Consider the following 22,157-nt stretch of genomic DNA (forward strand, 5'->3'; position numbering starts at 1 on the left):
TAGTTTAGATTATTTTAGATTAGTTTAGTTTTTAGTCAAGATTAGTTTATTTTAGTTTATTTTAGATTAGATTAGATTAGATTAGATTTAACCTCCTGTCACTGTGCACAGTACAGGAATTATTAAACCATCTAAGTGATTTTTATATGGGGTGTAATGATGTTATGACACAGAGAAGTGTATCTACATATTCATTTAGTCATTCGGGTATAGTTTTCAATTCAAGGTTAAATTCAAGGTTAAATCATAGACAAATACAAACACAATAAAAAAAAACACCACACTGGTGAGGGTACAACAGAACAATCAGGAGAAATACAAATAACACGTCTATACACGTAAACTTTAGTCAACTACAGGGGGGTACATTTCATTAACGTGATATTAATACAACGAAATAACACACACACACACACACACACACACACACACACACACACACACGGAACAAGAGTGACGGAAAAGGAGGAACCTTTTTACTGGTTATGGAGGTGCAGTGGGTTGTGTAACATCAGATCATCCACACACACGTGCACGTGCACGCACACACTCACACACTCACACACACACACACACACACACTTAGAACACACTGACAATGAGAGCAGAGACCCTGATCCTTACAGGATTACTTTTACTGAGGTAAAGGATCTCTCCCTATCTCTCTTTCTCTCTCTCTCTCTCTCTCTCTCTCTCTCTCTCTCTCTCTCTCTCTCTCTCTCTCTCTCTCTCTCTATCTATCTATCTATCTATCTATCTATCTATCTATCTGGCTGTCTGTCTGTCTGTCTGTCTGGCTGGCTGTCTGTCTGGCTGTCTGTCTGTCTGTCTGTCTCTTTCTATGTATCTGATCAGTTGCATCCAGTGTCTGCAGGTTTGAGATGATCAGAATGTTCTGTTTCTCAGGTTCGGTCGAGGAGAACTGGACCCTAAAATCATTTCATTTAGTCGAGGAGTTCAGCTGTTTGTTAAAGGTAGGAGATTTATTCTGATTATTTGTTTATTTATTAATTTTATTAATCTTGTTTTTTTATTATTTATTCTTTTTTTTTTCGGGTTGTAACTCGTGCAACTTTTTTCAGATTTTTTTACATATAAAACACGTTTTTTAGATGTGATGCTCTCGTGTCCAAAAAATAATTCCCCACACATAATCACAGATTCCTCACTCGGTCTGAATGAGGAAGCTTACACCCTGTCAAAACAATGCAGCTCCATGCCACTTCTTCTGAAGGGTTTATTGCAGCTGGTCCTGGTGCAGAGCAGGAAACATTACTGCCTCCATGGGAAACTGCCATTGTTATGCTTAGAGACCGTTTTCCATCAGCCACTGCACGTCTCATGATCTCATGATCCCATTTTGAGATAATAAGCACTTTTATTTAAGTCTCCCCTGCACCTGACTCCATATCTCTCATTTATCCGTCCCTGTTGTTGTCTTTAGATGTTTCAGTGCTTCATGTTCCAGGTTTTGGTTGTTGTTTCTTTGTCTCATGCTTGTGTTGCTATACTTGCACTGTAAATACAATTTCTTGACTTGACTTCCATCTCCTGCTCACATTACACGACACCCAGGTTCTCTCAATCATTTGCTCAGTTTTCAGCTTTTCTTCCACCTCCCACTTCTTCCAAATGTTGATACGCAGCTCCCGGGGCTCCTTGACCTTTTTTTCTTTTCAGTTTTATTCTTCTGTCAGTTTCCTCCTATAAATTCGTGTCTCACCATAAATCCTGGTACCCACACAGGTATTTATGTCGAGGCTCCCAAACTGCAGATCCTGCTACCTGCAGGACTTTGGATGGAGACGTCCGACGCCGACATCTTCACGTGTATCATTACGGGATTACACACCGCACAGATACGTGTCACTTGGAAGATTAATAAGACCACAGTGACAGAAAGACACACTACGGCTGACATCTTTAAGGAGCCTGATGGCACGTACACTGCATTAGGGCACTTCTACCCCTCACCGGGGCACAAACTGACGACCGAGGAGGTATACAGATGTGAGGTCGAGCAAGCAGGAACGATTTACTATGAAGAAGTCTGGCCGTCTCTCTGTGATTAGACTCTGTGACACACAGTGGATTTGGCGTGATGCTTTATAGACTATTTTGGATTGATATGAAGGCCTTACTTGGGGTTGCCAGGTTTGTGTTTTCCAAACCACACAATAAATTCCATACACTATTAAGCATGTACATGGAAATAAATAAATGTTTGTGAAATGCTTTATAAATAAAAACCGAAGACTTTAATTCATGATACTAATTCATAATAATAATAATAATAATATGTAATATTAATAAATAATAATTCATGTATTATAAGACTATTGTAAGACTTGTTCATAAACCTGTTCATTCATGCACTTATCCATCACCTGCTCATTTGACCAAGTTTTTGGGTGATCCTGCACCTTCTCCTTCTACTGGCTCTTAATCCTGTTCTTGACATACTGTTTGTTCTGAGATGCTGTTCCGTTCACCACGGTTGTAAAGACTGTGGATATATGAGTTATTGTATCCTTTTTGGCAGCTGAGATGTTTGAGGAACATGTGCTTGACTTGTATTTGCATGATGAGGGAGGTGGTATCATAGTGGGTGAGGCATTGGACTTTGGATCAGAAGGGAATTAACATCCCAGCCACACCAAGCTGCAACTCCTGGGCCCCTGACCAAGGCCCTTAACCCCCTAGCTGTTTAGTTGAGTGATTAAGATGAAGGTAAATCACTCTGGATAGGTAAGGATGTCTAAAAAAAAATGTTGTAAATGTAAATGCATGAAGTCACATTGCTGTTATTTGATTGGCTGGTGGGTTAATTGCATGCATATACAGGTTCCTATTAACTTGCCTGGTGTGTGTATTTGGTAATGATTTGTGATCTGTTTTATTGACCACTGGGTTCCTTTTTAAAATCCATTAGTAAGGATCTATTATGCATTATATGGCAACCATGTTTAAATATTAAATGAAGAACATTAAGAGCGCCACATGGGGGCGCAACGTGTCTGTAGTCTGGACTGGAGTCACCGTGTCTGACTGGAGTGTGTGATGAGGGAAAGACCTGATTTATAGTTTACTGTAAATCTGAGACAAAGTGTGTTTAAATCCTTGTGAAAACATTGTTAGGGAAATGAATTCAGATAAAGTATTTATTTATATCAGATCAGATCCAAGTTATTTTATTTATTTTCTTCATTTTAAGTCTCTTTCGTTCATTCTTTCTTTCTGAAATGTTGATAAAATGAGATTTTCATATCCACATATTTATGTATTACTATAATTGACATTTTGTACTTACAAAAACCTCACACACCACATAATCGAGTGCGCGCACACACACACACACACACACACACACACACACACACACACACACACACACACACACACACACACACACACACACACACACATAATGTTTCCAAAAGTATGGGGACACCTGGATTTTCCACACACAATTGTATCAGACGTCTGTGCAGCTCAGTGGTTCAGGTTCTGGGTTACTGATCAGAAGGTTGGGGGTTCAAACCCCGGTATCACCAAGCTGCCACTCTTGGGCCATTAAGCCAGGCTTTTAACCCTCTGTGCTCCAGGGGTGCTGACTCTGCACTCTGACCCCAGCTTCTGAACAAGCTGGGATATGAGAAGAAAGAAATTCACTGTGCTGTAAGGTATATGTGACAAATAAAGGCTATTCTATATGTGTGTGTGTGTGTGTGTGTGTGTGTGTGTGTGTGTGTGTGTGTGTGTGTGTGTGTGTGGCTGCACACACATAAACAGCTCAAAAGGGCATACACAGTGGCACACACACACACACACACACAAACACACACAGGAAGGCAGCACTCTGCAGAAGCATCAGCAGTCTGTTGGGTTTAAAAGCTGACGTTTGGATGAATTTAGTTTGAGGTTTGTTCGATGTTGTGAAGATAACAGCAGAATCAATCTCATTTCTGCTGACGTAAGCATTTATTTTCTGTGAATTTCTGTTCCTTTAAATTGATTCCTGCAAATACAATGCAAGAGAACGCTGTAGATGTAATAGGTTTCTTCACTGCATACCTCGTTAATGGGACATGGTCATGTGTGTGTGTGTGTCAATAAAGAAACATAGAGAGAATTTATGGTATTGTTTTTGAACAAACTGGGGCATAGGTTAATGCATTGTACAGCAGCTGAGATGAGAAGCTCCTCCTACATGCAGAAAAAAAAAAAAAGAAAATAGCGTTGACTTCATGTCAGTGTCTGCCAGCACACTAATCACTCCGAAGAGGAAGTGAAGCGAAGGGAACGTGAAGTGTGCGACCTGGGAGCAACATGGCGTGACGGCATGCCTGCAGAACCGGCTCATGAACCTTCATGTTCTACAGACAGGCTGGGACATGTCTCCAGAGAAGAGACAAAATTAGGTTGTTTTTTTGAGAGGCAGGGTTTGTCTGCAGGGATGATAAACATTTCCCATCATCCTCAGCAAACTTTTGAAAAAATTCATAAACAAGCTGGGGGGGGGGGGGGGGTGTTCTGTATCAAGGTAACAGATTCATTTATTTATTATCCACTTCGTTAGACCCCCTGGTCTACAGCGATGAAAAGATCCTCATCACTTAAGATTTTACCACACATAAATTAAGTTGTAGAATGTTGTAGGTCACATCAGCTTCATGATGAAGAAAAAACCCACTGAACTTCATTAGAAAGTCACACCGGCTGCATCCTTGGACTATTTATAAGATGTGCTGCATCAAAGCGGAGTGAAATATGGAGTGAAGGTTTCATGATCTCTCTGACCATGAAGTCATCTGTGCTCAAGTGGCTTCCTTTTCAAATCAGGTTCAACTGCTGATTATAAATAACTTGTTTATTACACCGCTTTGGCAGATGTACAGCCACCAATATCATAATAAACAAAATCGATCGGAAAAAAGTATTCAATCTTATTGATCTAATTTTTGGGTTTCAAAGTAACAATTACATGGCAACAGTGGAAGAACGTGTACTGTGTGTAATCCAGACTCCAATAACATGTTGGCGTGCCTTCACTGTTTTCTTCTTCTGTTCTCGGAATGAGCAGCAGTAACGAGTAGCTCAGAGCCTCAGGGAAGCTGTTTATGAGTGTGAGCATATCTGTATCTCTCTTATTTATTTTCTCATCTCTCTCTATCTTTCTCTATTGGCTATTCCAAAAGTCTGCTCTCTCTCTTTTCTTTTCTCTCCCTCCCTGAAGACAGAATGATGACTAATGCTGGCTGCTTCCCAGTTCACTGTTTACATGTCTGCATTTAGGAGAAGAGGAACCGGTCTGAACCAGCGCATACTGACCCACAAAGTTATTCCAGAAGCCTCACCCCCTCGCTCAGACTGCAGCGCTGCATCAAATGTGGGTTCAAATTCCTGGAAAGTCACGGAGGATTCCCGTTTCATTCCCATAGGGCTCACAGGTGCCATCATAAGCAAATCCGAGACGTCACGTGGAACGTGTTTACTTACACACATGTTTGTATCTTGTATTTTGCGTTTTTTTTAGGTAATTGCCACATGTGGAGAAGTAGGAAGCTTCGGAGGAGATCATTTTTTAAACATAAAAACAAAAGAGTGAAATATCAGAGAGAGAATCCCAGAAGGTTGAACTCACTCCATTCTGGAGGAACAGAAGGGAACGTACTGTTACGTAAAACTGACATGAAACGATGGTTGAATAAGTAAACATGATGATGATGGATTGTTCTGCAGGTTAAGCAGGAGGTCGCCCTTCCCCCTGTTCCCTTCTCTGACTTGTATTACTCACACCAGCTTTTTCCTGACTCACTCGCTCTCAGTCAGCATTTCACAAACACCAGGCTGAAACTGTGGCGAGGCCTTTCAGACTTACTCACCGAAACACTGCAGGTCTGCACGATCGCATTGCCAGGTGTGTGAAGTGTGTGTCAGATTGCGGTTTGAACTAAACTCCCGAGAGCAAAAAGGTCTCCAGGAGTTAACAAAGTTGCTGAGTTAGCTTCTAAACAGCTTTCCTCAGGACATTCCCGTCATTGTGTCCTGTTAAAGCTGCTGTAAGTGATGTTATCAGCTGTTGCTAACTTCCTGAACTGAAAAGGGCTGACCGCTTTCCTACAGACCTACACCTTTCATCTGAAAATCCTGCTCTGAAAGAAAAAGAAAACAGTGTTGGTATAAGATCAAGAAAATTATTAACGCCTACAATGTGAATTTGTGAATTTTGGGCAGAATAATCACACGTTTTTAAGCTACATCTAAGAAAGAAACACCATATAACTGCATATGCTAGTTATGCTAGTTATGCTAGCACCTGAAATGGGGAATAAATGGGCCGCAATGAACGGCAGGATTTATATAATTTTTGTTTGTGTTCTTCATTAATCATCATTTATGATTTTCTCTATTGAAAGAAAAGTTTATACACAAACAATCAGGCCATTAATAAAAGTAAATAGAAACATCAGTTAGGACACCAAACACAACTACACTTTCATTTTTCAACTTGATGCTATTCAATGTTATTGATTTGAAACTTGATATTTTAATAAATTAGACATTTTTATTGTTGGGGGTGATGAATTTTACCCAATTTTGTGTTTTTTTCTCTCAGAAATATTTCCAAAGTGAGTTTGTATTTCTAGCTTTTAGGTTCATTCTGTACATATACTGAAAAACAAAGCTTTCTCCTTTATATATTGTCCATGTACTAGTTTTATACTTTGTATAGAAAGAAACAAATAAGGAATTTGTGGCATGAAATGCACATGTAAAAATCTTTCTGTAATAAAGAAAATGTCACGCTCGTCTATATTGTGTGTATTACACTTTGAGGATCACTCTAGATCAAAATGTAAACATTACTGATTCCAGAATAATGTCTATGAAGTGTGTGTTCGAACTTCACTTCAGTTTATATTCAGACCAGGTTTAATTTAAAGAAACCATATTCACATATTCACGAGGTCTTTTATCACATACACCTGTGGGTAAACATCACAGTCGTGTGTAAAGCCACGACATTTGACCTTTTGCTCATAAATTAAATAAAGCACATCCTGGTTCAGAGGTCATGTTTGTCTAGCAAACACCTCAAGATGTAATTCATGAGATCATAATGAAATGAGTGATCTCATAACTCCTGATTCACGGCAAAAATAGGGTGGAAATGTCAAAGCAATGATCGTGATGAACCTGTCTGGACCCAGCCAGAGAAATCGTTTCCTTCTGCTTCGGACCCGTCGGCGCTTTGTTTTTCCCACTGCATAATTCAAGCAGCGATAATTTTTTTTGCAGGTTTTTAAAACCCAAATACTTCAAATCAATTGCCGGAAATGCATTATTGGCTACATAATGCTGCGTTCGAGAACTTCTAACAACGAGAGGTCTTTTCCCACCTTGTAAGTTTAGAATGTCCAGAACATTCGAGCCGTTGTAATAAAAATATAATTTATCACGTTCTCCACGTTTTTGGTCCTTCCTGGTTTTCCCTGTACATTCTTCTGCTTACAGGATGAACACATCAGGCCTCAGGGGTCCCCGAGCGCTAAATGGTGTTTCTTTTGGAAGTGTTTCTGCAGAACAGCTGTGCGAGGGCCCCCTGCCAAGTGACTTTTTTTCACAAGCCCCCATTTCACACAGTTCACATGTTGTTCATGCTGAAAACCACAGCAAACACAGCAGGAAATGGCCGCTGCAGAACAAAGGTTTTCAACATTGTCCAAGGTGCTCCCAGTAGTAAAGATAAACCGTCCTGATGACTGCCGCCATCGTTTTGTCTCCTCACTGAGCGCTTCCTGTTGTTGCTCTGGTTTATTCTGGATGCCTGTGTCTGGTTTTGGGTCTGGTTAAGTGTAGATTAATTACTTTCAGGAAACATGACATTATAGGACTAATAACACTGTCAAAATATTACATAATGCACAGACAGCACATGCTGATTAACCAGGAAATGAAAATCATGAAGCATGTGAAGCTTTATACCTTCTGTTTGGTTTATTATGTAACTCGGTCATATGTTTTGTTTAGTTTTTATGCTCAGTCAGCAAAACATCTCAAACCAAATAAGTTTTAAAGTACAAGGACCAGTTTGTTTCTGATTTCACTCTGATATCTTTAGTGATGTCATTTGTTTACATCTGTTGCTCAACAAACCTCTCATGGGTCTCGTCGAGTGTTTTCATATTTTGAAAAGTGCGCATGATGAACAAAATGTTGTCTCACAGCCGAAAAAAGTGTGTATGATGAACGAAATGGTGTCTCACGGCCGGAAAAAGTGTGCATGCGCCTCAAGGATAAGGTTTTTTTTTTCCATCTTCACTAGTAACTAAATCACTTTGTTTTTAAAAATCCGGCAGAAGATCAGTGTTCACACCGCAACTTCATCCCCCAGACCTCGATTCTCCTTAAAGGGCAAACAACACAGTAAAGCCAGCAGGGATGCCATCCCCTCTGTAACCTCTCCACCCGAGCCTGGCGCTGGGCCAGAGCAAAAAGCAGCGCAAACCAGAGCAAGCCGGTCCAACCCTTCACAACCTCGAACACACTCACCCACCTCATGCATTTCCACTTCCTTTCCCTCGTTATATCTCACACTCTCGGGCCTTTCGCTCGTTTTCCTTTGTGTGTTTTCGAACTTCATGCCTGAGAAGCAGCTGTGTGATCACTGCTATTCGACTTCGCTTCCCAAATCGCAAAAGAGGAAAAAAGAGTTATAACTCTGAGTCCTTTTTTTAATGTAATGCACAGTAGTGTGTTTTAGTGAAATGTTTTGTTCGATACTGCATCAGGCATGTCTGTGAGTTTGAAGTGGTAAAAACTGCCTGGTCCTGCCACATGTTTTCAATCAAATCAGGTCCTGTGTTGAACAGGACTGAAAAACAACTCTCAAGTCATTTCTGAGAAAAATAGCTGAGTAACACTTCGTAGTAATGGCCGACTCTGAAGACAAAAAAAAAGCTGCTTGGTATGTGTTTGGCTCAAGGCAAACCCATTAGTCTTGAACGTAGCTCCAGTGTAACAGTTTCAGTGCCAAAACAATAAAAACAGCCAGTGTATTCTTGCCCATATGGGTTTTTATACATTTACTGCAATCGCATATCGAGTTCCCAGACAAGTTGAGTCAACGAACCTGGTCACCTTGTTTACTACATTTCTAAAGCAGCTATGGTATAAACATGCTTTCTTGAGATGCTATTTTAGTAAACGACCAACTACTATCTCCACACCCTTTCTGTTCCACAGATGGGCCGTGCCAAGGATCGCGTCTTAAAATAGCGAGGCTGTGACATGTAAACGCAGTATCATCATCCTGCCAGGAACAAATAATCCTAATCCAGAAACTCGTACATGTTACAACACTTCTTTAGGTTCATTTTTTGCTTGTTGTTAACTGTCCGAACGTTTTTCTTTTCTGTTATTGTGTTTTGTAGAGTAACATGCCCCCTCAGTGGACCAGGCTGTTTTCACAGGAGGAGGCCGTTTGACTGGCATTTGTAATCTGAACAGTCACAGACTTTTCCTGGAGCTCCTTAGCAAACATGGGACTTGCTTCTGCAGCTTTCTTTATACGAACATGAGACAATGAACTTATTTTTTCAGGCCGGTGACTAAATATAACACCGGAAAAAAAAACATTGAGTCACAGCCATCAACATTTTATTTGCCTGCGAGGAGAATCAGAATGGATGTCAGTCACATTGCAACCTTTATGAACCTTAACCTTGTGGCTGCAAAAGTAAACAAGTACTTGTTTGCAGGGGTTTCCAGGGGTGTGCAATTTTTGCCAAATTACGTGATTCTTTTTTCCAAATTAGCTTGCGACAATGAGAGATTTACACTCACGACCTTCCAATAAAAAGCACAATGCCTCAACCTGACATGGGCAGAATATAATTTCTGAGACTTCCTGTAATTTTTCACCAAGGTGAAGACAATTCCAGTGGGATCTTGGTCCTTGGCTTGGATTATTGAATATTCAGAGGCTGACACTTGTGTTAACATGACCGTCTTATAGTTATTGTCCATTCCAACAATTAATCTTGCATTAATTCTTTGACAAAAATTAGGTTATATATGTTGGGTTAAAGTTGCCTGAAATGCTACCATCAGCAAAGAACTTGGTCCCTCTCTCTCTCTCTCTCTCTCTCTCTCTCACACACACACACACACACGCACACACACACACACACACACACACTTTTCTTCTTCCTGTTTCCAAAAAGTTCACCCCGAGTGTTTGTCCTTGGCTAGAAATGTTCAGAACAAGCAGTACATGCATGCTTCTTAACCCCACCATTTTTACAGAAATGTGGGTGTGAGGAGAAACTTAATTATTTTCCAAGATGGAGGTGAGTGACATTAAGCTCTTGCTCTGTATAAACAGAAATGTAGGAGGTTCCCCCTCTGCTGTTTCTTCCTCCACTGCTGCTGTTTGTGGTTAAATGCACACAGACCACAGACAAAGAAAAAACTTTTTTGTTCCATATCATTTCCACACACTACAAAATTGTACAAACTGCATAGCATTCATATTAATCTTCATCTGAATTTGTGTAGTGTTTTTTTTAGCAAATATGATGTTTATTGTTTAATCAATAGGATCGTTATGGTCTTGTGTATTCCATTGTGCCTGTGCATAACCACAAAATCTGATGATGTAACCATTGATCATCAGACACTGAGCTGGTTAAGACGAATGACAGATAAAAAAAAAATTATTTTTGTTTTATGCCACAAATCCAATTGGCTTGAATGATTTTCCACACTTATTCTATGTGCATGTGGTCCAACATTCCAATATGTTCTCACCTGTAGCATAGTTTAAAAGTGGATATCATTATAGATTATACCAATAGGGCACCTTTGACAACTTGTAGATCAATTGGTGGCCGCTACACTAGTTTCTTTGGTTTGATGATGATGATGATGATGATGATGATGATGATTAAATGTGTACACAAACACTACATGGACACTATTTGGTAATTTAATGGTGAACAGCTAAAGGTCAGTAGTGGTATTTGTACTGAAAACCATTAGAATTTAGCTTTTTTTTTTTTTTTTACAGCAGGTATTGTTTTACATGTATTTCTCTACCAGTTTTTTACCAATTTGAGTGTGTTTTGTGAGACTGATCAGGCTGCAAGTGAAAAAACAGCAATAACAGCAGTTACACTATCAAACAAACTGCACTGTGTTATTGCACTGTTTGAATTGGGGGTTTTTTTTTGCACAAATTAAAAATCAGTATCAATCCTGGTGTGATTTGCATTTCATTGCATTTTTTGTGTTGATTTGTGTTTGTTTGGAGCTGATCATTTTGTGCATGCTGAGAAATGTTCTGCCGTATCTGATGTTTCTGACACGTGAAGATCAACTGATATAAATGTATAATACAGTCTACTTATATTACTTTCTTCTGTTATTTCAATGTATGTTTGGCTTTTCTGCTAAATCTTAGTTTACACTGTATTTTATTTCTGCTTTTATTTACTCTATTAAACTATTTTCCTTTTATTTCATTCTCGATTACATGCATCTCGCTCTTTTCTTTTTTCTTTCACAACATTGCAATTGAGAATTGTAAAGTGCAGTTGTGCAGCATGTCACACCGCGTACCTTTAAACGACTGCGGTTGGGTTTGTTTAAAGGCCTCGTGATGTCACGTGGTGTGTTTATTTTCCGACTTGAAAGAAAAGGCTGCGTGAAAAAAACGGGAAATTCTCACCGCGATCTGATTGGCTGGGGAGATGTTCTGGGGAGGCCTGGAGACAGGAGAGCCAATCGGAAGAGGCGGGGCGTGGCCTAATAGCGGCTCTCCGCGGGAGGTATGGTTTCCTCCGAAACCGCTGCGTTACATCCGGGTGTGAGCCTTTGCGCACGGGTTCAGCTGCACGCGCTTCTGCTGCAGCGTCAGGATGGTTTAGTTGCGTGTTCTCAGCTGAGCAGCAGAAGATCAGATCTTCACAATGCTGAGTGTGTGCGCAAGTTTTTGGGCAGCAGGTGGTTTTAAACACACACACACACACACACACACAATGCATGTTAAACACAGCTGTTCTGACAGTCACAAGTTAAACCATGTCAGAAACACACACATACACACACACACACATACATACATTTATACTCCCAGTTCTGTTCTACTGGATTTCTGCTGGATGCATGAGTGTATCTCTATCTGCCACATCTCCCTGCAGCACAATCAGACCTTTGTGTCCAGTCTTGGCTTCGTGAGATCCTGGCACGGTGTTTTTCCGCTGTACAGTTCTACACACACAACTATAGCGTGCACCTGGTTTTGTTTCCGCACCATTCAAACTTTTTATTGGTGCCGAGCTCCGGTCCGGTGTCAGAGCTGAAATCTGAGATAAGAACGCTGATAAGGCCTGTGCTGGCTCCTTATTGTTTGTCGAAAGCCTGAGGCCGTGAAGGACATGATGTGATTGAATTGAGTACAACCTGTTTCCTACCATCAGAAATGACAGGTTAAGGTTTTACAGGTCACTGAAAAGGGCGTTAAAGAGAACTCGAGGTTCACAGTTGAACACTATGCTGAGTGTGAGTTACACGACTAACGTAAAGACTACCGGTCTGGCCTGTGTTCATCTCCAGCTGCTCAGACTGATCTCGATTGTTAGGCCGAGATGAACTAATGAGAGCAAGAGATTTTTCAACCTGCATCACCTTCACATCTTCAGGGTTTGAGTTATCAGCATCGCCTTGCTTTTTCATTTCAAGGACAAACTTTGAACATTATGTTCCCTCAATAGTTGTTTAGTCTGAAAACGCAAAGCGCGATTTACACGGTTAAGTGATTTCATTGCTGAGAAATAATAATCCCATCGATTATTATTAACACTAACGCCAGAAATGTACCCAAAAATTAAGATTCCATTGTTTGACGTTCTGAATGGTACAGCAAACTCCTGATTGCTGGTTTATCTGCTATAAACGCTGTACAACTTGTTCAGTTGTAAAACCTAATTGCATTATTCCACAAGCTACAGAAGGAGACATTCTTATCTGAGCTCATTGAAGCTGTAATGTCTGGTGGTGATATTAGAGGAGATCTAACATTTATCAACAGCTTGACAAAGAAATGATATTAGTGTTAAACACTGAGTGATGTGGGGTAAGAAACTTCATACATGCAATTATATTAATTTAAGGTAGTAATGCTCTTCTGGCCTAATGCCATGTTTCCACTGAATACAAGCTGCTATGCTAAAAAACCTTTGTTCAATTTAAATAAATGACATGACGGTTCTGGCATCTGTCTGTGTGTTATTAGTACTTTGATTGGACAATGTGCTCTTTGTAAATCTACCTTGAGTTTTCACTTCATTACTGTTTATTACATCTGCAACTATATTTCTCATGTACCTACTCAACCGTATAAACTTGTACTCTATTTTTTTGTATTTTGCCTTGGAGTACATTTTTACTAAACACGTTATATTTCTAAAAGAATATCAGCGTATTTACAGCTTGACTTTTTTCAAGATGAGGTTCGACGGAGGCCTGATGAGTGTAATGAGTCAGAGATTATGGTATATTTTGTTATTGATCGACGAGAGCGTCAGCCTCTGCCTCAATTTGATGTGGTTTGAATATGAGTAGTGAGACAGTGTAATAACCAGCGTGCGTGACTGATATAAAATCAAAAGTGAAACTAAATTTACTTTTACCGTATTTGTTATACTGTGCAACAGCTGACTGTATTTGGAAAGCAGAAGTTTGGCTGTGGACGATTGTAGGGAAATTCCAGCTGACGTACTGAGGTGTTGCAACACCTGTGTAACTCACTGTGTAACTCGGCTGATGGATGACGACGTGAAGTGGTGTGATCGAGGCCATTTGCACGTATACACCACATTCTCATACTTCTTTTTGTTTGCATGTATATTAGCGTATAACTCCTGTCCCTGTCTAACAGTTAAAACATGTGAGATTTGAATGGAATTCAAACTGATTAATGTTCACTTCATAAATTTGTGTTACATCAATGTCCTTCTTTGTCTTTGGAGACTTTTCTGGATGCTCCAGCAAAAGCCAGCTACTCCTTTTAATTGCTGGTTTATCTGATGTACACTGTTCCACTGTACAATTAAACCAGTTGTAAAACCTAATGACATTATTCCACAAGCTACAGAAGTCTTATCTGAACTTTCCAAAGCTGTGAAGGCTGAGAAATGTCTATCACTATCTATCAATAGCTTATCAATAAAACTTAGGATTGAGCAATGCATATGTCGAGAGTAAGAATGCTGTGGGGCAAGCATACACACACACACACACACACACACACACACACACACACACACACACACAAACACACACACACAAACACACACACCTTTATAAGTCTTTTATGTAATTTGTACATTGCTTTGCCTTATCTGGTTTTCTTTGTCCACTCTGAAGTTCTTCTCCAAAGGCGATTTTGGCCAATAAATAAAGAAATAAATAATAAAATGCAATGCACATTATAAATGTGTTGGTGCCTTCGACTGGAATAATGTTCGAGTATAATTATATTATGAAAATACTACAATTGTTCTGCAGGCGATTTACATGCAAAAGAAAGTTTCCAGTTTCCAAGAAGCCTGTAGTTTTTCAGAACTTTGTGTAAACACAGAAAATTGCATTATTAAGTCATGTGACGGACTCTCCCAGGCTGAACATGAACGTCTTCAGACTTTCCCCTTAAAGAGCCATAAGACGCAATCCGAGAGAACTTGCATTTTATATATAAACGTCACAAATGCTTCACTTTGTATGTTAAAACCTTTACCCTGATAGTGTTGGTAATTATCACATGGTCTCCAGCTCTCCTCAGAAGTTCTATGTCCAAGTTCTTCTTCAGGGGCTATAAAGTTCCCTTGTTTAAACAGGATATCAGCTTATTTGTGATGATTTTCTACAATGTAATATCATGCATATGAATGTACTACGAGGGTTCTTATCTGAACATGCGATGCCACTCTAGGAACTACAAAAATGCACATTAGTGATTTACTCTTTAAGAGATTGTTTACTGCATACCAGAGTTCGCTATGAATAGGGACTTTGTGTTCTATACATTTTGGACAGAAACCTCACGTTAAATCTGTGTTTATAACGCGAACATTCAGCCTGGAGAATTGACGCCAACAGCTATACTTAACCGTGTTTTTCAGTAATTCGACACCCGCTTGCGAGGCGTGGACACCATCAAAACATTCCTCTGGACATGAAAACTTAAAAGGTTTTGAGTTCCTTCAGGAGTGACAAAAGCAAACATGGGAGAGAGAGAAATATGGGCAAGGCCAGAGGAGAGCTGAACACACTGAAGCACTCATCGCCCGAGTGGGTGTGCAGGTAAAACGCTGGGGCTCTGTTTCATGGCCTCCTCCTTCTCCGTCCCGGCTGTGAGACGACCCTGATCTGTAAGAGATCTTAATTCTCCAGCGTGTGAGAAAATCGTACAACGGTATCACATGCTCTCGTGTCTCCTTCACCTTTCTCGCATGCATTACATAGAAAATCCGGTATGTACTGTCCATCCTGGTGTAGAACACATAGTGTTAAAAGTAGTACAGAATTTTAAGGATGGAGTTACAGTCCTGGGAAGTCAGCCTCTGGAGAACTTCAAGCATGCCATGTGGACAACTTCACGCATGTCTTCACACAAGGCTGACTCAGGTCAGCAGAATGCTCAGTCAGACTCTCAGGTTCTACCTGATGAATCACTCGCAGACTACACGAGTGCCCTCGAAGAACCCGGTGATACAGTAGTTCAACTTTTAACTTCATCCCTGTTCTTCTTCAATAAGCTTGTATAGGGTATTAGGACATTTCTTGCAGAAGTTGTTCATCAGTCAGTCATCAATTTATTCTGGATTAAAAAGTACACTGCATTCTCTGCTCTTTTTACTCCATGATTTTACTGATATTATCGATGCTACTGGAATTTCTATCCATAAATGTACATCCTGTACATTATTTTTCATAGTGTAGCTTGCATAAGACTCCCAGTTTGATCTTTGACATGTGGACGAGGACTTAAGGAGGGGCCTCTACATTTAGTCAATTTACTGCCTATAACATAATTGTAACCATGTGTTGTTTTATAACTGAATCACGGAGCTGTAGTGATCGACTCTTTTTATCATAGAAAAGTCTTTCGGAGTTCTCTGTAACATGACAAGCTGCATTATAATGAATGTAACTATAAAATCTACCACTCATCCTTTAACTCAAGTAATCTAGTCAGCGGTAATATTAACCCACCACCCGGTCGCGGATTATTTTAAAACATCAGAACACCCTGTCATGTTCCTCCATACGAGTGAACTACAGAACCGTTAGTAAGAAGGTTACACAACATGTTAGATGGAAAATTAACACCGTGTTCTTCGTTTATCCGCGAGCCAAGTCTTCTGCAAATCACAAATATGATATTCCTGGTTCTCTTATGAAACAATTAGTCGGGTGTCGTCTGTGTGGTGTTGGATCTCTTGTTATGCAAGATGATAACAGGAAATCTCATGAACTTCAGGGCTGTCATTTTCATGGCCCTGGGTTCGACTCACAGACGCTAGGCATTGTATATAGAAAGAAGGGTGCCAATACTTTTGCAGCAACCAGAACAACAGGTTATCTTTGCAATCTTTAGTTACAACATTTTAAAGATTATGATATTATTGTTATATTTGTTTATTATTATATGTTATATTTATAATATTCTTTAAAAACTAAATAATCAGTGGCTCTTTTTCAGTCTGGTCTTCTCATCATCCGCTCATCATGTTGATCTGTTGAGTTTTCCTTTTTTAAACATTTAAAATCGTATTGACAGTCACTACAAGATTGTTTATATCTGCCGCATCCCCTCGTGTGCCACTGTTTACTTGTACATAAAGTTTGACGTCAGTAGACTAAAGGACATGATCTCCCCCGGGGGTCTCGTAAAACGATAAGCGTATGAAGGATTCATTCCCACCCCTCCATAACTTCTGATATATAGTATTTGTGCTGTATGCGTGTAAAAAAACAATCTCAATCAAAATGTCAGTAAATGTGAATTTGTTAAAGCTGAGTTTATATACATTTATTTAACTGATTTTAGATGCTGGGGGTGAGAGTAGAGATTTTGTGTTTAACTGTATATAAATGATTATTATATAAAAATATAAACTTGGATTATTGGTTTAGTTTGAAGACAACAAACTGAATGAATATGTTGTTGTACTGTATATTCTAGAACAGAATTCTATTTTGACATTATTATTATTATTTATTTATTTTATTTTATTGTATTTTATTATTATTATTATTATTGCTGCTGCATGCTAATTGTCTTCCTGAAGAATGCACGGCATATTTAATTGCTGATAAAGATTTTTTTCTGGCTGCTATTTTTTGCAATAGCATCTAAAAGCGAGTACAGTAGGGTTGCCAGGGTTTAGATATTCCCTTACAGATGTCAGACTGCGTATTCCAGCACAACAGGAGTGAACACTATAACTCCGGTGTTTTAATTCGATGTAAAGTAAGTATTTGTTTTGTAAATATATATATATATATATATATATATATATATGCAATAAAATGTGTACATTGTATAAAATACGGGATTCTTAATGACTTATTAAAATTATCGTACATTTGCTCAAAGACGACAAAAAGTTTATTTGACTTGTATAATAAGAGGTACTGATCTTTAAGCATAAGGGAGATGTGCAGACCTGCAGTAACTACAGGGGAATTAAGTTGATCAGTCACACCATGAAGTTATGGGAAAGAGTAGTGGAAGCCAGGCTGAGAGAAGAGGTGACCATCTGTGAGCAACAGTATGGTTTCATGCCGAGGAAGAGCACCACAGATGCCTTATTTGCTTTGAGGATGTTGATGGAGAAGTATAGAGAAGGACAGAAGGAGCTGCATTGTGTATTTGTGTATTTAGAGAAAGCGTACGACAGGGTGCCGAGAGAGGAGTTGTGGTATTGTATGAGGAAGTCAGGTGTGTCAGAGAAGTATGTGAGGGTGGTGCAGGACATGTACGAGGACAGTGTGACGGCAGTGAAGTGTGCAGTAGGTACGACAGACTGGTTCAGGGTGAAGGTTGGACTGCATCAAGGATCGGCCCTGAGCCCTTTCCTGTTTGCAGTGGTGATGGACAGATTGACGGACGAGGTCAGACAGGCGTCTCCCTGGACTATGATGTTTGCAGATGATATTTTAATTTGTGGTGAGAGTAGTGAGCAGGTTGAGAAGAGCCTGGAGAGGTGGAGATATGCGCTGGAGAGAAGGGGAATGAAGGTCAGTAGGAGTAAGACAGAATACATGTGTGTGAATGAGAGGGAGGGCAGTGGAGTGATGCAGTTGCAGAGAGAAGAGGTGGAGAAGGTGGAGGAGTTCAGGTACCTGGAGACAACAGTGCAAAGTAATGGAGAGTGTGTTAGAGAAGTAAAGAAAAGAGTGCAGGCAGGGTGGAGTGGGTGGAGAAGAGTGACAGGAGTGATTTGTGATAGTAGGGGATCTGCAAGAGTGAAAGGGAAAGTTTATAGGACTGTGGTGAGACCTGAGATGTTGTATGGATTAGAGACAGTGGCATTGAGTAAAAGACAGGAGGTGGGACTGGAGGTAGCAGAGCTGAAGATGTTAAGGTTGTCGTTGGGAGTGACGACGATGGACAGGATTAGTAATGAGTTTATTAGAGGGACAGCACATGTAGGATGTTTTGGTGACAAGGTGAGGGAGGCGAGATTGAGATGTTTGGACATGTGCAGAGGAGGGACATGGGGTATATTGGTAGAAAAATGCTGAAGATGGAGCCACCAGGTAGGAGGAAAAGAGGAAGGCTAAGGAGGAGGTTCATGGATGTGGTGAGGGAAGACATGCAGGTAGTTGGTGTGAAAGAGGCAGATGTAGAGGACAGGGGGGGTATGGAGACGGATGATCCGCTGTGGCGACCCCTAATGGGAGCAGCCGAAAGAAGAAGAAGATAATAACATGATCTACACAAAATACAGGACCGTCTTATGCCATTCTTGACATCTTCCTATACCTAAAGGCAATAGTATTTAAAAAACATTTAATAATCAGTGATCTGGCACGTGTTGTAAGCATGTAAGCGTGTTTGGCGTTAAGGCTTTAGAAACCGGAAGGCCTCTGCATGTCATTTCTTATAGCTTTTAGTAACTATAATTTTAAGTGTCAAATCAAAGCGTTTGGTTTGTAAAAACAGAAGTAACGGTGATGCGGCGGACTTTCATTTGACATTGACACGATTCTCTTAGCAGAGAGTGTGAGATCTTCTTGTGTCAAAAATCTGAGACAATCTATTTGAGTGAAGCATTCGATCAGAATAATTTCAACAAACAAAGAGGATCTGTTTGGGAAACAAAGCATACAAGCACTTATACAACACACCATGCATCTGGAAAAACCCAACCTCAGACCTCTTCAGCTCAACAAACAGCCTCAATTATAACAAGAACACGAATAATAATTAGATTAGATTAGATTAGATTAGAATATCTTAGAATCAACTGTATTGCCATTGCAAATGTTATGATACAAAGCAATGAAAAAGAAGTGCATTTGTAGCAGAGGTCAAATATTTACATATGTACAGGTTGGTAAGGTTGTGCTATATGATAGATATAAATAACTAATGATAAATGAAGGAATAATATGAATATAAATAAACAGTATAATAATAATAATAATTATAATAGTTTTGCATGAGTAGTTATGATGAAGACTTTGTAGCATGCACATTTCTTCTTGGGATTATTCCAACTGGCTCCTGGAGGTGTTACAAGAGCCTCATGGATTGCACAGGAAGTTCTTGTAGTTTCCATGAATCTGTTACTAGATCCTCCCTCTGCACCATAAACAGCTTAGTTCCAGACGCATCCCTCTAAGCGTCACTGTCCCGTGTAAGAACAAGCTCGCCTGCATGTTAAAACCTAATCCACTGCTCAGTCAGTCAGACAGTAGTGTGCAGTTTCTTCTCTCTCTTTATATATATATATAATTAAACGTTTCACCCTGTGTTTATGGATTAATCCTCTCTGTGTCCTTGATATAGGTGGGAATTGTAACTGTAAACCAGACAGTTAACCTCAGGACTAGACATTTGGCCTGACCAGTCCCCAGGATGTGCCAAGAAATGTGTCAGAGCCTCGTATCTTTCTCAAAGCTTTATTGCGAGTAAATGAGATCGAGACTGACCTGGAGTGTGCCAAAAATTATTTTCATTTTCATTTATTTTGGATCTAAAAACATGTTTACTTGTTACACTGAGCCAAACAGGATAGTTCTGGATTTTGCAGTCTATTTACAAGCCTGTAGATGTTCGTATGGTAGTGTGGTGTATATATCTGGAATATTTTTTAGCCTTCACTTAATGTAGTTTACAGAGTAAGAGTCTTAAAGTCTATATTTAGATCAGATAAAAGCGGTAAAAATTCAATTAAACTTAGTCTCCAGTGAAATGCACCTTCTCTTGGACATGCATCTCGAAAAACCCAGGAGATATCAAACCAAGTCCAAGACAAAGTAAAAATAAATAAATAAATCCACAGATCACCATAAAGATCAAAATAAATATGGTAGAACTGCAACCTCACCCAACATCAGCGACCATGCAAGGAGACTGGAGCTGAGAAGATAGAAGATAGAATGCATGTGGATAAAAGTTCTTTAGGTAAGTGAGATCATAACACTACTCATCACTATAAGATAAGCGGATACCCCTAAAGAGATGCACCGTGATGGCAGCATCATGTGGAGCGAAAGCTGTAAACCTCTGGATTGCTTCTGTTGGCCCACTCATTTGGCAGACATTCAGTGGATGGTTTCATCTAGACCTCTAAAAAATCCAGGAGCTTCTAAAATACAAACCAGTCTGGTACCAACAATCATCTCACAGTCAGAACTCACTGGAGCACTTCAGCCTGCATCTGCATGATGTTTCACATCCTATATCCAGTATTAAGAATAAAGAATAATTATGTTTGCATGGTTTGTATTAAATATTCCATTTGTACACTTTTATATATATATATATATTTAAAAATAGGAATTCTTCAGTAAATTGTGTACACACACTTATTTCGAAGTTAAACATGCTTCTGAGGTTCTGCTGATCACTGTTCCTGCTCCTCTTCCCTCTGCAGATCTTCCCACTTTGTCCTGGTCTGCCTCTGGATAGTGTCCTCCTCGTTTGGAGGCGACTCTGTGCAGCTGGAGATGTTTCTCATCAACGCCTTGGGTGGATGAAATTCCCGAGAAGAACAGGAGCTGTGAGGATTTGGACTGTAGTTAATATCAACAGTCTGCTACACTGACTCAGGACTACAGTTTGCTCTGATCTCTATCACTTAATTAATAGACATTCGGTGGAACCCAGATGAGGATGAGGTTCCCTCTTGAGTTTGTTCCTCTCAAGGTTTCTTCCTTCTGCATCTCAGGGAGTTTTTCCTTCCCCACAGTCTCCACCGACTTGTTCATCAGGGACAAACTTACACTTATAAAGAATTTTTATCACCACATTATCTGTGTGAAGCTGCTCTGAGACGATGTTCATTATTAAAAGTACAACACAAATAAAGATGAATTAAATATAGTTGGAATTGATAAGTGTGGGTTCCCTCCTCTCGAGGTTTCTTCTCCACACCACCTCAGAGCCACTGTCTCGTTTATTAGGGACAAACTTATAATCATTAAACTTGTACATTCCACCTTTATAAAGCTGCTTTGGGACAATGTCCAATGTTAAAAATGATCTACAAACAAAACCGAGTTCGACTATTCATGGTTTTAGTTCTCGATATGTTCCTCATACCTCCTTGAGCCTGTACAAGTGAGCGAGTGCTTTGAGAAGAACAATACATGCTACGGCAATGTACCATACTTTATATTACTATGATCACGTGAGAATGTGCATAAAACCCAGAACGACTCGTTTTGTCCGTAAAAACCACAACAGACATGATCAGAGCAGAAGTGAACAAAAACCCTGCTCCGAATCCAAGCAGAACCTTCTGTTCAAACAGCAGTAAACGATGCCTGACTCAGTACACAGAGTTCTGTTTTCCTTTCTGTTGTTGTTCCTCTTTCAGTAAAAGTTGAGCAACTGAACGTCACGTGATCCG

At 39.8% G+C, this 22,157-nt stretch overlaps 1 protein-coding gene and 1 long non-coding RNA gene across 3 annotated transcripts; one reads left to right on the plus strand and one right to left on the minus strand.

Annotated features, from left to right (window-relative positions):
- The first annotated feature begins 281 nt into the window (after positions 1-281).
- On the plus strand, positions 282-3,713 carry LOC310735234 (Ig lambda chain C region). Its single transcript, XM_083557832.1, has 3 exons — positions 282-642; positions 907-974; positions 1,747-3,713. Exons 1-3 carry the CDS (start codon positions 599-601, stop codon positions 2,070-2,072), a joined length of 438 nt encoding a protein of 145 aa, XP_083413958.1. The 5' UTR covers positions 282-598; the 3' UTR covers positions 2,073-3,713.
- A 281-nt stretch (positions 3,714-3,994) lies between these two features.
- On the minus strand, positions 3,995-12,249 carry LOC310735235. Of its 2 annotated transcripts, XR_014536248.1 has the most exons (3): positions 12,218-12,249; positions 11,626-11,978; positions 3,995-6,141 (listed from the first exon to the last, which is right to left on the minus strand). It is a non-coding gene; the product is annotated as an uncharacterized lncRNA (long non-coding RNA). The 2 variants fall into 2 exon arrangements; XR_014536249.1 differs by lacking the exon at positions 12,218-12,249 and having other exon boundaries at positions 11,626-12,098.
- Between the last annotated feature and the right edge of the window lie 9,908 nt (positions 12,250-22,157).

Source organism: Silurus aristotelis (genome assembly GCF_946808225.1).
Source record: "Silurus aristotelis genome assembly, chromosome: 13".
Taxonomy (NCBI): Eukaryota; Metazoa; Chordata; class Actinopteri; order Siluriformes; family Siluridae; genus Silurus; species Silurus aristotelis.

Bases quoted from the DNA above. Each gene is read 5' to 3' on its own strand.
- LOC310735234 (XM_083557832.1), top strand. From the start codon at position 599: ATGAGAGCAGAGACCCTGATCCTTACAGGATTACTTTTACTGAG. The intron at 643-906 runs GTAAAGGATCTC...TCTGTTTCTCAG, and splicing joins ACAGGATTACTTTTACTGAG to GTTCGGTCGAGGAGAACTGG. The intron at 975-1,746 runs GTAGGAGATTTA...GTACCCACACAG, and splicing joins AGTTCAGCTGTTTGTTAAAG to GTATTTATGTCGAGGCTCCC.